This window comes from Convolutriloba macropyga, chromosome 4, assembly GCF_964194025.1.
Source record: "Convolutriloba macropyga chromosome 4, txConMacr16.3, whole genome shotgun sequence".
Taxonomy (NCBI): Eukaryota; Metazoa; Xenacoelomorpha; order Acoela; family Convolutidae; genus Convolutriloba; species Convolutriloba macropyga.
Window position 1 is genome coordinate 42295160 of NC_134471.1, and position 13462 is coordinate 42308621.

General features: G+C 35.7%; 2 protein-coding genes across 4 annotated transcripts in view; one reads left to right on the forward strand and one right to left on the reverse strand.

Annotated features, from left to right (window-relative positions):
• Positions 1–13462, reverse strand: part of LOC142337685 (retinoic acid receptor gamma-like) — a 497928-nt gene that overhangs the window by 415123 nt on the left and 69343 nt on the right. The window lies entirely within an intron of this gene.
• Positions 1–13462, forward strand: part of LOC142337684 (EF-hand calcium-binding domain-containing protein 4B-like) — a 182880-nt gene that overhangs the window by 72575 nt on the left and 96843 nt on the right. For all 3 annotated transcript variants that reach the window (XM_075387120.1, XM_075387122.1, XM_075387123.1), the window contains exons 9-11: positions 3043–3201; positions 10587–10813; positions 12927–13148. In XM_075387120.1, the coding sequence (XP_075243235.1) occupies positions 3043–3201; positions 10587–10813; positions 12927–13148 (608 nt within the window). The remainder of the gene's footprint in view (positions 1–3042; positions 3202–10586; positions 10814–12926; positions 13149–13462) is intronic.

Consider the following 13462-nt stretch of genomic DNA (forward strand, 5'->3'; position numbering starts at 1 on the left):
AATATTAACCAATCGTAAACTTAATTTCAAGAGCTGTAAGGGAGTCTCAGTACTGTGAAGACCATGTTTTTTTCTATTTCAACTAAAACTTGCTAGGTAGCGGTCTTTTCTTTTAACTATTGGCTTTATGTCTTTGATGCACGAGTTTTTATAATTTTTTTGTTACAAATTTGAACTTTTTTCTTCGTAAATGGCCCCGACACTTTCATCTGGCACTTTTCTACTGAATTTTTGGCTTTTCCCGTATTTGTTAATGTCTTGATAGTCAGCGACCTGTTGTACTGTCATTCTGATGACTTCTGAATGACAAACTTCATTTTTGTCCCATCGAGGTTTAATTCAGCGTATTTTTTAGCTTCCATTGAAATCTATTGATTTCAATGGCGTTGATACTACGAAATTTCACAAAAAATTTCGTGGTTTTAATGTGTTTGTTCATATTTGATGATTTTTTGCTGTTAAGCTGTTAAGGAATTATTTGAAATTAGAATCATTTTTTACCGCAAATTTTACTTTTTTAATGACTCGACACTTTTCTCTGTTTTATTTTTGAATTAGCAATTCGCTGTTTTTGCATGTTTTTTTATTCTTTGTTTAGCCGTAAATTTCCAACCGGCCTCATAAGCTTGTAATTAAGCATTGAATGAACGAAATTACTCGAAGCAGTCAGTTTGTAGCGAATAGTCATAAAGTGTATGATATTATACATTATTTTCAATCTTTTCAATTTTGTTGTTTTTTTCGTAAGCTTATAACTTATTCTCGTCATCGATAGGTCCCATCCAATTCCTTGCTTTTCAAAAATTAACATGTCTACTTAGGTCATATAATTACGGATGTTTTGTTTGTTGGACAATATGCGTTTTGATGGTTTGTCGGTTGTACATTTGTTTCTTTTTCTCTTCTTTTTAGCACATTCGGGTAATAACAAACAGATCCCAATGATTTTCAAATGTAGCCTAAACGGACTGAGTTATTTTTCTAAAATAATTTTAGCTGAATTAGTATAGATAAAAGTGAAATAAAAATACATATTATTCAGATAATAGCTAATGAATTTAATGGCTGCAATAATTCGTGTTTTCGCAAATTGTTTTTCATTTTTTGAGTTTTTCTGTTTCCGTAGTCCGTTCTCATGGTTTAGTCTATCGAAAAACAGGACTCATTGGTTTTATAATGATTTTTTGCTGAATTTATCAAGAATTATTTTGTTATAAAATAATGTTTTTTAAGATTTTTGAAATCATTTGGTTTAAAAAATGTTGATTGAGTTTTGAATTTCGCCTCTTTGTTTCTTCTGTTTGTCGACTTGTTGCCTAGTCTCATTAAGGAATTTTTCAATCTGCTGTATAGATAGGAAAAAGTAAGTTTTAGTAGTTAAGGTTTTATCTGATTGCATTTTGACGTTGTTACTAGGTGCTTTTAAGTTTACATATTGAGATTTTGCTTTGAAATTTTTGGTTTTTGCCTATTTTGTTGTTTGTTTTTATCGTAGTCTTTTTAGTGGCAGATCTCGTAAGTGTTGTAATGAGGCTTGGCATTATGTAATTCAATTATTAGTAAGGTTTTGTAACGAGTTTTTTAAACACAAACATCTATTTTTGTTATCTCTTCATTTGATTGACAAATAAATCAAAAATGTAAATGAACATCGTGTGCGAACGCACATTAACGAGCCTCATTGTTACGGTTATAATCTCAACGTACTTTATTTGAGTGTCTGCTCTAACAATAACAGTGTTTCAGTTTATTAATGATCTATCTGACAAAAACTAATAATACTCATGTTGATCTATGATCAAATGACCTCTTATCAGACCAAAACGGCCTCTCATCACACCTCCATGGACCTAAGTGACCTCTGATAAGATTTTGAACAAAACGTTGTTCCGACAAAAGATATGTTGTCAGTTGTTGCAGGAGTTGTCAAGGTCATGCTGAATACAGCTCCTTGTTGACCCAAAAGCGTTGTTTGTTTTCGATTTCTTTCTGCAATACAATTTGAAGTAGTTTCATTTATGGATAAATTTAATCAGCGCTTGTTGAGTATTGGCAAGACTGTCGGTCCTGTTCATATGGAATATAAAGTATTGCTGAGTACTAACTACGTGTCGGTCCTGGTGGCTCAGGATTGTAAAGCTAGCTACTTGGCTGACAGAGATTGTAGGATCGGTGCTGAGTGTGGGCAACTGTGGAGTGGTGTATCGTGTTGATCTGGTGTCCACACTAAGCTCTGTGTCAATATGGTTGTGTGACGCAAGTGGTACGACCAGGTTGGATGATGAGAGGCGAACCGGCCCAGGGTGGAAACACAGCAGGCAAAAGTCTCCGCACGGAGCGGTAGTTGGATAGCACTAGTGAGCGAGCAACTCTCCTCAGCCACAACAGCAATCTGAAACTCAATCTCATTTTTATTATCGTTTTACAAGTCATTTTTAACTGACTCAGGTTCATTTCCGTTTCTCGATTTCTACTCCATGCTTGGGGCTGAAATCTGACCAAATCTTATCTTCAAACAAAATAGGCCATCCTATTGTCACCAAAAAATGAAAAGCCTGAAAAAACGCTGAAAAGATCCACTAAAGCGGAGATTAAATTTCAGCGATGCAAAATATTATAGAATACCGCTCACCCTCTCCATTGGCGACCCTGTCTGTTAAATAATGTCTTTGATTGTTGTTTTCTACGATATTGTGTTGAGTTAAGTCTAAATTTACTCCAAACACAATTATCACAAAAGTCTAAACCTAAAAAATTTCTGCCACATGCACAAAACTGACAAATTTCACATCAGATTCTACTATAGTATCACGTTACATCAAGTTTAAAAATGCAGGTAAATTGATTATGCATTGCTGCAGCGTATTATCAAGTCAAACCAAATTTGTCCTTGGTTTTGACTTTGCAGGCATTTTCTTGGTAACACATTTTACGTAAGTTGCAATCATTTTTCTGCCAGGCAATTTTGCAGGTATTGTTACCTGAAAACGTTTCAGGTAAATTTAAATAGAAATTTTTTTTATGAAAACATGTTTTAAACAGGTAACGATGAAGAGAACGACACGTTATCAGAGAGTGAAGAGGTCAAAAATGACGTCATAATACCATCATCAATAGCTGCACTAGATGCTGCTCCTTTGGAGGACAAAAAGGCAGACGGTTCACAAAACACAACAGACCAGACTCGCGATAGTGGAAACGGTATGTAGTCATTAGGAATTCTTCACAAAACGTTTGTGAAATACCCTTTTCCCATTTTCACGAGTAGCAGCACTATTGAATCAGCTAAAATATACAATCATATGAAAACGCAACAAAACAAACAGGAGTAGTTGTGTTTTTATTTTAATTTTGCCTGACCTATTTTTGCAAATCAAAATTTTCTCGTTTTCTGTAACGGCTACTGTCCTAATTATAACAAGGAAAGACTTACACCGCCCAGTTTGTTTCAGCGGTTTCGAGTTTCTTTGGATGTTACGTTTTCGCAATTAGCTTTCGGAACTGCATATCAGCTATATTGCTACCGTTGTTTTATAAAATCAATTCAGGTCAGAGTAGCAACTGAAATTGCAAGCAAATCTCCCTCGAATTGAAGCTGGGAAAATTTCACAGATTATTACGGTCACATTCTCCACTCAAGTAACTTGCAGAAACAGCCGTTAAACCATTTACTGCCGAGTAAATTTATGAAACAATGCCCAGTGACCAGTAATTTACTGCTCAGGGTTACTCACAAAAAAATGACGTTCTAAGAAGTATACGTATCGACGTATTCTAAATCAGTACTCGACAAGTCTAAATGCAAATCTTGTACAATTTTTCAGTACTGGGCAAGTACAAGTCTTAATACAAGTCTTACAAGCCTTGCAAGTCTTGGCCAAGACTTGGGTAACACTTGCAAGTTCATTCCCAAAGTCAAAACCTTTTTAGTCAAAATTGCGTAAAAATTTCGAATTTTGAAAAATTTTGTAGCGTACCACGATTTCTGGGTCAATTTTAGCCACTTTCCCGGGTTGCTTTGATAATATAAGAGCCTGAAAACGTTTTAGTGTATTTCTGAAACTTCTTCGAGCTAACTTGATTAATGACTACATTTGTGTGTAAAAACTCATCAAAACTGCAAAGAAAAATAATATTCTCTGTGTAGTCATCTGAACTATTTTTGAGCATTAAAAATTTTTTGTGCTATTTGAAAAGCCGTCAGACTCAAGTTATCGAATTATAATAAATTAATTATAGCTAATTACGTTTTTCGTAATGAGTAAATTTCTTCGAGTTGACTCTTTAATTGCATTTTATTATCGATAACGCATTTCACGTTAAATATTAAAAAACTCGAAATAACTCAAAAATTCGGGAAAGAATCTGTGGGAAAGCACCCAGGATAAATTCCGCTGCCCAAAGATTGACATGAACCACCCAAACTTGATTCTCAGCGCCAAGTGGTACCCATTACAATGAAAATAGTAGATTGCAATTTTCTGGTTTTGTGCGAAACAACACTGATAATTCCTTGATCACAATGGCAAGGCCAATCTACAATTCTGAGGAAATAAGTTAAGTCAACGCGAAAATTTTCAATAAGACTGAATCTTTGTTGCTGAAATTTATCTAGTAATCAGTTGAGAACCCATTCAACGATTTTATCAGCCGTGATATGGGTTGTTGCAAAAAAAAGCTACATCCCAAATTACTTTTTTCCTTTTCAGCCTACTCGATAGGTTGATACCTGTTGTGGAATCATACAGTCTTTCAAAAAATATTTGTGTAGCCTTTTTATCTCTTTATTTGATTTTCAAAAGCTTTGTACTTGTAAGATTGGGTTCTGTAGAACAAAACCTTGACGAATAAAGCCTTTTTGGCCAACTTACAAGTAACTTTTTGTGTGGTGCATAAATTAACTGAGCGCTTATGACAATTTTATTTTCCAGATGGCATTTAAATTCCTGTTTGTGAAAAAACTGCTTTCAAATTTAAAAGAAATTCTTTTGCGTTATAAGCAGCTCTGAAGTTCAGTATATTTGTTATTGGTAGGATTGAATGATTCATTTTCAAATCTTTAGAGCTGTCACTTTTATGTTAGAAAAAGCTTTGACAGCTGAGTCTAATTGAAAATCGATAAAAGAAAGAAATTATTATCAATTGGTGACAGAAATACGACTGATTATTGGAGATCAATTAAAACAAAACGATTTATAATTGTTTCTTTCTATGGGAAAACTTTCTCGTAAGACATGTAAGGATTTTTTCCGTTCGCCATTTTGCTCAAAAGCATTTTCACCGTATTCACGTTTTCTTTATAGTTTAGCTTATTGTCAGGAACTACTCCCAGATATTTAACAAATTGATATTCGAATGTTTATGGTTATCTACCTGTAGATAAACTTGTTTGCTTTTCTTTCCCATTACCACATCTGAAAGCAAGTTTTTCAGTTTTGCTGCTGTTAATTTGTAAATAGTTTCTATTGAAATTTTAAAAAAAAAATTTGAGATTGCTGATTCGGTTGACATTTTGAATTTATCAATGTCTTTGACCAGCGATAGAATGAACGCGTCATCGGCATAAGAAATAAGCTGACAACTATCATAAATACATCTTTAAAGTATAAATTAAACAAAAAAGTACAAAATATAGTATCCCGGAAAACACCTTTATATAATTTTATCCAATCAGGAAATATATTTCGTAAATGTACTCTTTCGTATCGATCAGAGATATAGCTGGAAAGCAATCGCCTGAAAAGTTCATAAAAACCAGGTTGGCTTATTTTATTGAGTAGAATACTGTTGTCAATTCAAACAAAAGCCTTTGAGAGATCTAAGAAAGCTGCAATTTAGTTTTCCTTTTTACTTAGTTTACTTTGAAGCGTTTCTGTTAATTGTACCAGTGCGTCAGTTGACCTGTGGTACCAGTTCGTCTTCTTCGAGTTGACTCTTTAACTGAATTTTAATATCCATAACGCATTTAACGTTAAATATTAAAAAACTCGAAATACTCAAAATTTCGCGAAATTATCTGTGGAAAAGCACCCAGGATAAATTCCGCTGCCCAAAGATTGACATGAAGCACCCCAACTTGATTCTCAGCGTCAAGTTGTACCCATTACCATGAAAGTAGTAGATTGCAATTTTTTGGTTTTGTGCAAAACAACAGTGATAATTCCTTGATCACAATGGCAAGGCCAATCTACAATTCTGAGGAAATAAGTTAATTGAACGCGAAACTTTTCAAAAAGACTGAATCTTTGTTGCTGAAATGTATCTAGTAATCAGTTGAGAACCCATTCATCAATTTTATCAGCCGTGATACGGGTTGTTGCAAAAAAGCTACATCCCAAATTACTTTTTTCCATTTCAACCTACTTGATAGATTGATAACTGTTGTGGAATCATATAGTCTTTCAAAAAAAATTTTGTGTAGCCTTTTTAACTCTTTATTTGGTTTGCAAAAGTTTTGTATTTGTAATTTTGGGTTCTGTAGAATAAAAACTTGACGAATAAAGCCTTTTCGGCCAACTTACAACTAACTTTTTGTGTGGTGTATAAATTAACTGAGCGCTTATGACAATTTTATTTTCCAGGTGGCATTTTAATTCCCGTTTGTGAAAAACTGCTTTCAAATTTAAAAGAAATTCTTTTGCGTTATAAGCAGCTCTGAAGTTCAGCATATTTGTTATTGGTAGGATTGAAGGATTCATTTTCAATTCTTTAGCGCTGTCACTTTTATGTCAGAAAAGGCTTTGACAGCTGAGTCTAATTGAAAATCGAGAAAAGAAAGAAATTTTTATCAATTGTTGACAGAAATACGACTGAGTATTGGAGATCAGTTAAAACAAAACGATTTATAATTGTTTCCTTCTATAGGAAAACCTTCTCGTAAGATATATAAGGGTTTTTTCCGTTCGCCATTTTGCTCAAAAGCATTTTCACCGTATTCACGTTTTATTTATAGTTTAGCTTATTGTCAGGAATTACTCCCAGACATTTAACCAACTGATTTTCGAATGTTTTTGATTATCTAACTGTAGATAAACTTGGTTGCTTTTCTTTCCCATTACCACATCTGAAGGCAAGGTTTTCAGTTTTGCTGCTGTTAATTTGTAAATAGTTTCCATTGAAGTTCTCAAAAAAATTTGAGATTGCTGATTCGATTGACATTTTAAATTTATCAATGTCTTTGACCAGCGATAGAATAAATGCGTCATCGGCATAAAAAATAGGCTGACAACTAGCATGAAGACATCTTTAAAGTATAAATTAAATAAAAAGTACAAAATATAGTATCCCGGAAAACACCTTTATATAATTTTATCCAATCAGGATATTATATTTCGTAAATGGACTCTTTCGTATCGATCAGAGATATAGCTGGCAAGCACTCGCCTGAAAAATTCCTAAAAACCAGGTTGGCTTATTTTATCGAGCAGAATACTGTGGTGAATTGAAAAAAAGGCCTTTGAGAGATCTAATAAAGCTGCAATATAGTTTGCCTTTTGACTTAGTTTACTTTGAAGCGTTTCTGTTAATGGTACCAGTACGTCAGTTGCTGAATTTTCTTCTGAAAGCAAACTCACTTTCGGCAATCAATCTTGTTTTACTGACATAATCGCTCCTTTCGTGTGCTAATAGTCTTTCAAAACTTTTTGATTAATCAAGTGTTTTTGAAACTGGCCTACTGTTACTTGCATCTTAGCTAGACGATGAAAATCTGAAGAATAACTTTTTTTAAATATTTTCTTGGCCTCCATAAAAAAGATATTTTTGACAAAAGTTCAACTGTAGAGATCCTCATTTGTGCGGATTTTTTGGATTAGCATTTTATCGCTAAGTAAAAGTTTGTTTTCGGCCAGTTTTTTTGTTGGAGCGTGCTTATCTATTGTTTTTGAAACAATATCTTTTAAAGTATGCACCATTTCATTAGATTTTTGAGACTGATAAAAACCAAACCACTTTGAAAGAAGAACTGTTTTTCAAAAAAAATTTGAATTTATATCGTACTGTTTTTGTCAATCTTATTGTGTTACTATCCACGTTTCTGAAAAACAGCTTTGAGCAAGCAAAATTTTGGAGCAAGTTTGAGTTAATTTTGCCTAAAGTCACTACTGTTCACACACGCTTGTGACTCTAATCCCAAGACATGGCTGTGAATATTGACATCTTCGACATCTTCGACATCTTCGAATTAATTTACTTGATAAAATCTTAATTTACTTTGTGCCTTAATGTATTTCGTAGTCTGGTCAAAATTGATGGCGTTTTGAGGTCTGGCTCATACATGAGTTTGATTTGACCCTATCCAATTTTGTTATGTTCATATCCTAGGCTGGGTCTTTTCCGTCTGACCCATAACGGAGTTTTAGTCTGGCCCACACCTACCTATTTTTTGATCTGACTAAGAAAAAACAACTAAATTTTTTAACCACTGTTTGGAGTTAATATCAGGATAGCTAACTCTTATCAGAGTTCAAACAAGAAATATGGGCTGATCAACGCGTACACTTCTAGCCCAAGACAACAGCCGCTCGACTGTGAAAATAATAATTTGGTAATAAATTGACCATTTTTGTGAGCAACAGCTGATCTTTAGTAACCTTTAACATAGTTTAAACGGTTAAACAAACACTCCCATTTTGATTTTCAAAGGTTGCGTTGTTCTTAGATTGACAATTGTTTCATTTAAAAATAGTCAAAATACTTCTGGCTGAATTTCTGGGCTCAAACAAAAATTGAAACACTTAATTTCTAAGTTGTTCAAAGTGCTTCTAAATGTTTATGTCTAGCGCAGGGTCCGGCTTGGGTCAGTTTCGTCTGATCTACAGTCTGTGGTCGGATCCAGGGACGGGGCCTCTTCTGTCTGGCACATGCTTGACGGTTTTTTGGTCTGTTCAGTCCGCAATTGTTTTTTCTCCTAGCCAGCCCGAACAATAGATATGATCCAGACCGAACAGAATGATGTATGGGTACCCAGGTTGAGGTGCCAGACTGAAAGTCGATATGTCCAGACTGTCCCAGACGGAAAGTGTCTATGTCCAGACCCTCCCAGACGGAAAGTGCCTATGTCCAGACTTTCGTGCGTTCAAAATTTTTCGTGCGTTCGTCGTGCGTTCAAAACTCCCTATGTCCAGACTTTCGTGCGTTCAAAATCTTATATGACCAGACTTTAGTGCGTTCCAAATTAATATTCATGCGCTCATTTGTGCGTTCAAAAACACCTATGTCCAGACTTTCGTGCGTTCAAACGTGCTTATGTCCAGACTTTCGCGCGTTCAAAATCTTATATGACCAGACTTTAGTGCGTTCTAAATGAAAAATTGTGCGCTCATTTGTGCGTTAATGTCCAGACTATCGTGCGTTCAAAATCTTATATGACCAGACTTTAGTGCGTTCTAAATGAAAAATCGTGCGCTCATTTGTGCGTTAATGTCCAGACTATCGTGCGTTCAAAAACACCTATGTCCAGACTTTCGTGCGTTCAAAAATGCGTATGTCCAGACTTTCGTGCGTTCATGTTCAGATAACGTTTTTATAATGTATTCGTTTCAAATATAGATACGTTAGGGTGATGGATGTGATGAAGTGCCCAAGCAGTTCCTACATTTTGTTTAATAAAAGATGTTCGATGAAAGTATTGGCTGAAGGGGCTGCCAGCGACCTAGTTATTAAAGTATGATTTGCTTTGTAACTTCAGCAAGGGTTTATAATTCTAGGTGTGAAATTGTTTTAAGCAAAGCAAAATGTTGGATGCGAATTTTCCTGCGTTCGATGTTTTGTAACTTTTGTTGAACTCATGTGAGTTGAGGTTTTCTTGGTAGAAAGCTTTCACTTGAGTGAGCACTCTATTAAGAGTGTTTAGTCAAACTTGGATTCATTAGTTTTTGGCATTCTTGTTTCCATTCAAAAAATTTTCGTGCGCTCCGAGTCACAATGTCCAGACTTTCGTGCGTTCAAAATTGCATTTGTCCAGACTATCGTGCGTTCAAAATTGCATATGTCCAGACTATCGTGCGTTCAAAATTGCTTATGTCCAGACTATCGTGCGTTCAAAATTGCATTTGTCCAGACTATCGTGCGTTCAAAATTGCATTTGTCCAGACTATCGTGCGTTCAAAATTGCATATGTCCAGACTATCGTGCGTTCAAAATTGCATATGTCCAGACTATCGTGCGTTCAAAATTGCATATGTCCAGACTATCGTGCGTTCAAAATTGCATATGTCCAGACTATCGTGCGTTCATTTTCTTTTCCAGACCGTGTAATTATGAACGCACGAAGCCACCTTGTGCGTTCATTTCGGTCTGGACATATCGACTTTCGGTCTGGGACCTCAACCTGGGTATAGCTCAAACCGAATAGATCAACATTAGCTATAGGCGAGACCGAACAGATCTATTTGAGGTAGGCGAAGATGGAGCGGCGTGAGCAATGTTTTGTACAGACTATGAGTTCGGTCACGCCTGAACCCCTTTTTTTCGCAACCATGTCCGTCTGGCCCACACCCGTTTCGGGTCGATGACCTCATATCCCGGATAATAACCGTGTTCTTTTTTACTGGACTATTTGATCTGCAAATTGATGGACGTTACAGGTACATGCACTCCAGTGTCAATTAAGACTTCTCATGTTGGAGAATATGGGTCCGAAAATGCGGAGGCACTCTCTGGCTCTCGTGAGAAGTCGGAGGAAGTGTCGGAAGAAGCGGCGAAGAGTGAAGAAAAGACGAAGAGCATGGCTGCAGTTGCGACTGGTGTGTCAAAACGGAGAAGGAGTCTGTCTCTGAAGAGGGCGGAAGGAACGACCAAACAATATGAAAAGGTGGGATTCTAATGGCTTTGATGGAACTGAACAGCGACAAAATGGACTCTTATTATGCCATAAGTAGGTCCAGACTTCATGGCCAAATAATAGTCTATAGAACTAGAGAAGAGCTATTGAACAAATCAAGTTTTTTCCTCTTGAATGCGCTCACCCAAAAAGAGCCCGGGTCGAGGTTTGGTCCAAAAATACTGTAAGATTAGCGGTGAATAGCGGGGAAAAAAGCCCCGCATCTCTTAGCGTTGAATGCGGTGAGTTTTTGTAAGATTTGAGGTTTTAGCGGTGAAATTGTTTTTCCACCTCATTCACCGGATTTCTTACAAAAAAAACTGCCGTAAACCGGTTCGAACCTCTCACCTCTTGCATGACAAACACTTCTTATTCCATTGCGCCATCTTTCACTTACTTGCGTGTTGTTTCCTGTGAATTTAAGATAAGCGGTTTTGCTATTTTAGCGGTGATTTTTTTTTCACAGCATCCTGGAAGCGCTGATTTTTTTTCACCGCATCCTGGTGGCACTGAAAAAATTTTTTCACCGCATTCTGCTGATAGCGGTGAAAAATTTTCTTTCACCGCTTAAGCGGTGGAGAAAATTTTTTCACAGCTTAAAAGATTTTTTTCATCGCATTCATCGCATTGAGCGCAAATCTTCAACTTTTTATTCAAATTCACCGCAAATCTTACCTCTTTTAGCAATTTTTAGCGGTGACACCTCGACCCGTGAGGAGAGTCTGAAAAATGTTAAATTCCAATGATTTGCAGATAATAGCAGTTCACTTAAGGTAAAGTTAATGGGACGATAGAGTAAGATCCCTGATTCACTCACAGAAAAAATGACAAAAAAACAGTAAACCCGATAGGAAACTACGTATAGTGAAACTATTCCTGCTTAGAATAGGTTTTCTCGTCGACTTCAAGCCTAATTTAGACTTATAAGTTTAAAGTTACTGTAGATTTTTAATTTACAAAGATAATGTCAAGCGTAATTTATTGGCAGGTAACAAGTGTATTGAATTGATCCAAGTTAAGTTAAAATAAGATGATCAAAATCCTGTTCATGCGCTGATTTAGATCAATATTTACAGCATCAATTTATCTGATGACGAATTCTCCCATTCGCAACTTTAATTGCATCTATTGTAGGAGACGTCCAGAAATAGAGTCGATTCCTGAAATTTTGAAGAGCAAACCACATTTGGTCAGCTTTAGGGCTCCCACAAAAAATCATGGTGCAAAGATTACATTTGCAACTTGATTATTCTCATTGATATTGGACATACGTGCAGACATTTTTTGAGCCTTCTACATATCACAAATACGAAACTCTATCTTGATCTATCTATCGGATCTCTCATGTCAGTACCCAAATTTCTATGTAAAAAGAACTTTTTTTGTTCATTCAACGTTGTTGTATTCACTTTTCTAATATATATATATATATATATATATATATATATATATATATATATACTTTTATTCCGCCTGCTAAAGTATAAAACTGAACAAATTCTATTTTTCAAAAGCTGGAGTAGAAATTTAAGCTCCCTTTTAGAATTCGTTAATAAATCAGGATGAGCAAAATTAATTTTTTGCTTATATATTTTTTAATTTGGAGCAAACATGTTGGCCATTGACAAGGAATCTTTTCATCGAGATTAACATAGTAAAAAAATTAAGTTACTTTCTCGGCCATATTTGACCGCGGTAATACAGGTCTTCATTTTCCGTGTAACGTTCTATTTATACTCTGAGAGTTTTGAGATGATGTTGAATAAATAGATTACATAAAGACGTTTGCTTTTTATATTCCATGTTCGAAAACCCCATTATAGCACCGACTTCCTGGGTTTGGAAACTGAGTAACATCAGTTTGGGGGTAATCAGGGGGGTAATTTCGACACGGGTACGTTTATGATTGACAATTTTTACGGTATGAAAGAAAAATGAACGTTTTCTAGGCGTTTTTGAAGGCCTTATGAGCATTGGTTGTATCATGTTTCATTCAAGGATCGAGCTTGATTTTTTAGGTTCCATGCATGTATTTAATTAGGAGATATATCAGTATTGTTCTGGCATCATATTTGATCATTAAACCAAGTTTTAATTGTCACAGGGTAAGAAAAAGCACAGAAGCAGACACGCTTCCAAGAACAAAGAGAAGTTGTCAGGCGGATCAGGTGGAGTGGGTGGAGGTGGAGTGATGAGTGTGGGGGGTGACCTTGAGAAGAGCAAGTCCATTTCAGTGGAGAAGTTCTCCAACAACCTCAGTGCTCTGCTCTCCAGTAACCAGCTGGACATTGCCAGTCTACAGTTACCTACCAACAACCAGTTACAGGTAGTTAGTGGTTGATGATGTGATACGAAGCAAAACAATTAATTAGTCAAGAAAGGTCACTTGATCACTAAATGAATATTAAATCTAGCAGATGCCAATTAGAAATTTGGCTATGCGAAGACGTTAGGTTTCAGTGCTCGTAATGAAAATTATTCTTTTATATTGCTTTTTTCGCTCAGTTGGCCCTCTTTTCCCCTAAGTACTTCTTTAGTGAACAATAATGTTACCCTAGTAGAGGGATCGAACATATGAAAAGACCAAAAAAGACGAGGTGGGTGTAAATTCCCTACCTTAATTACATGGTCAAGCAGACA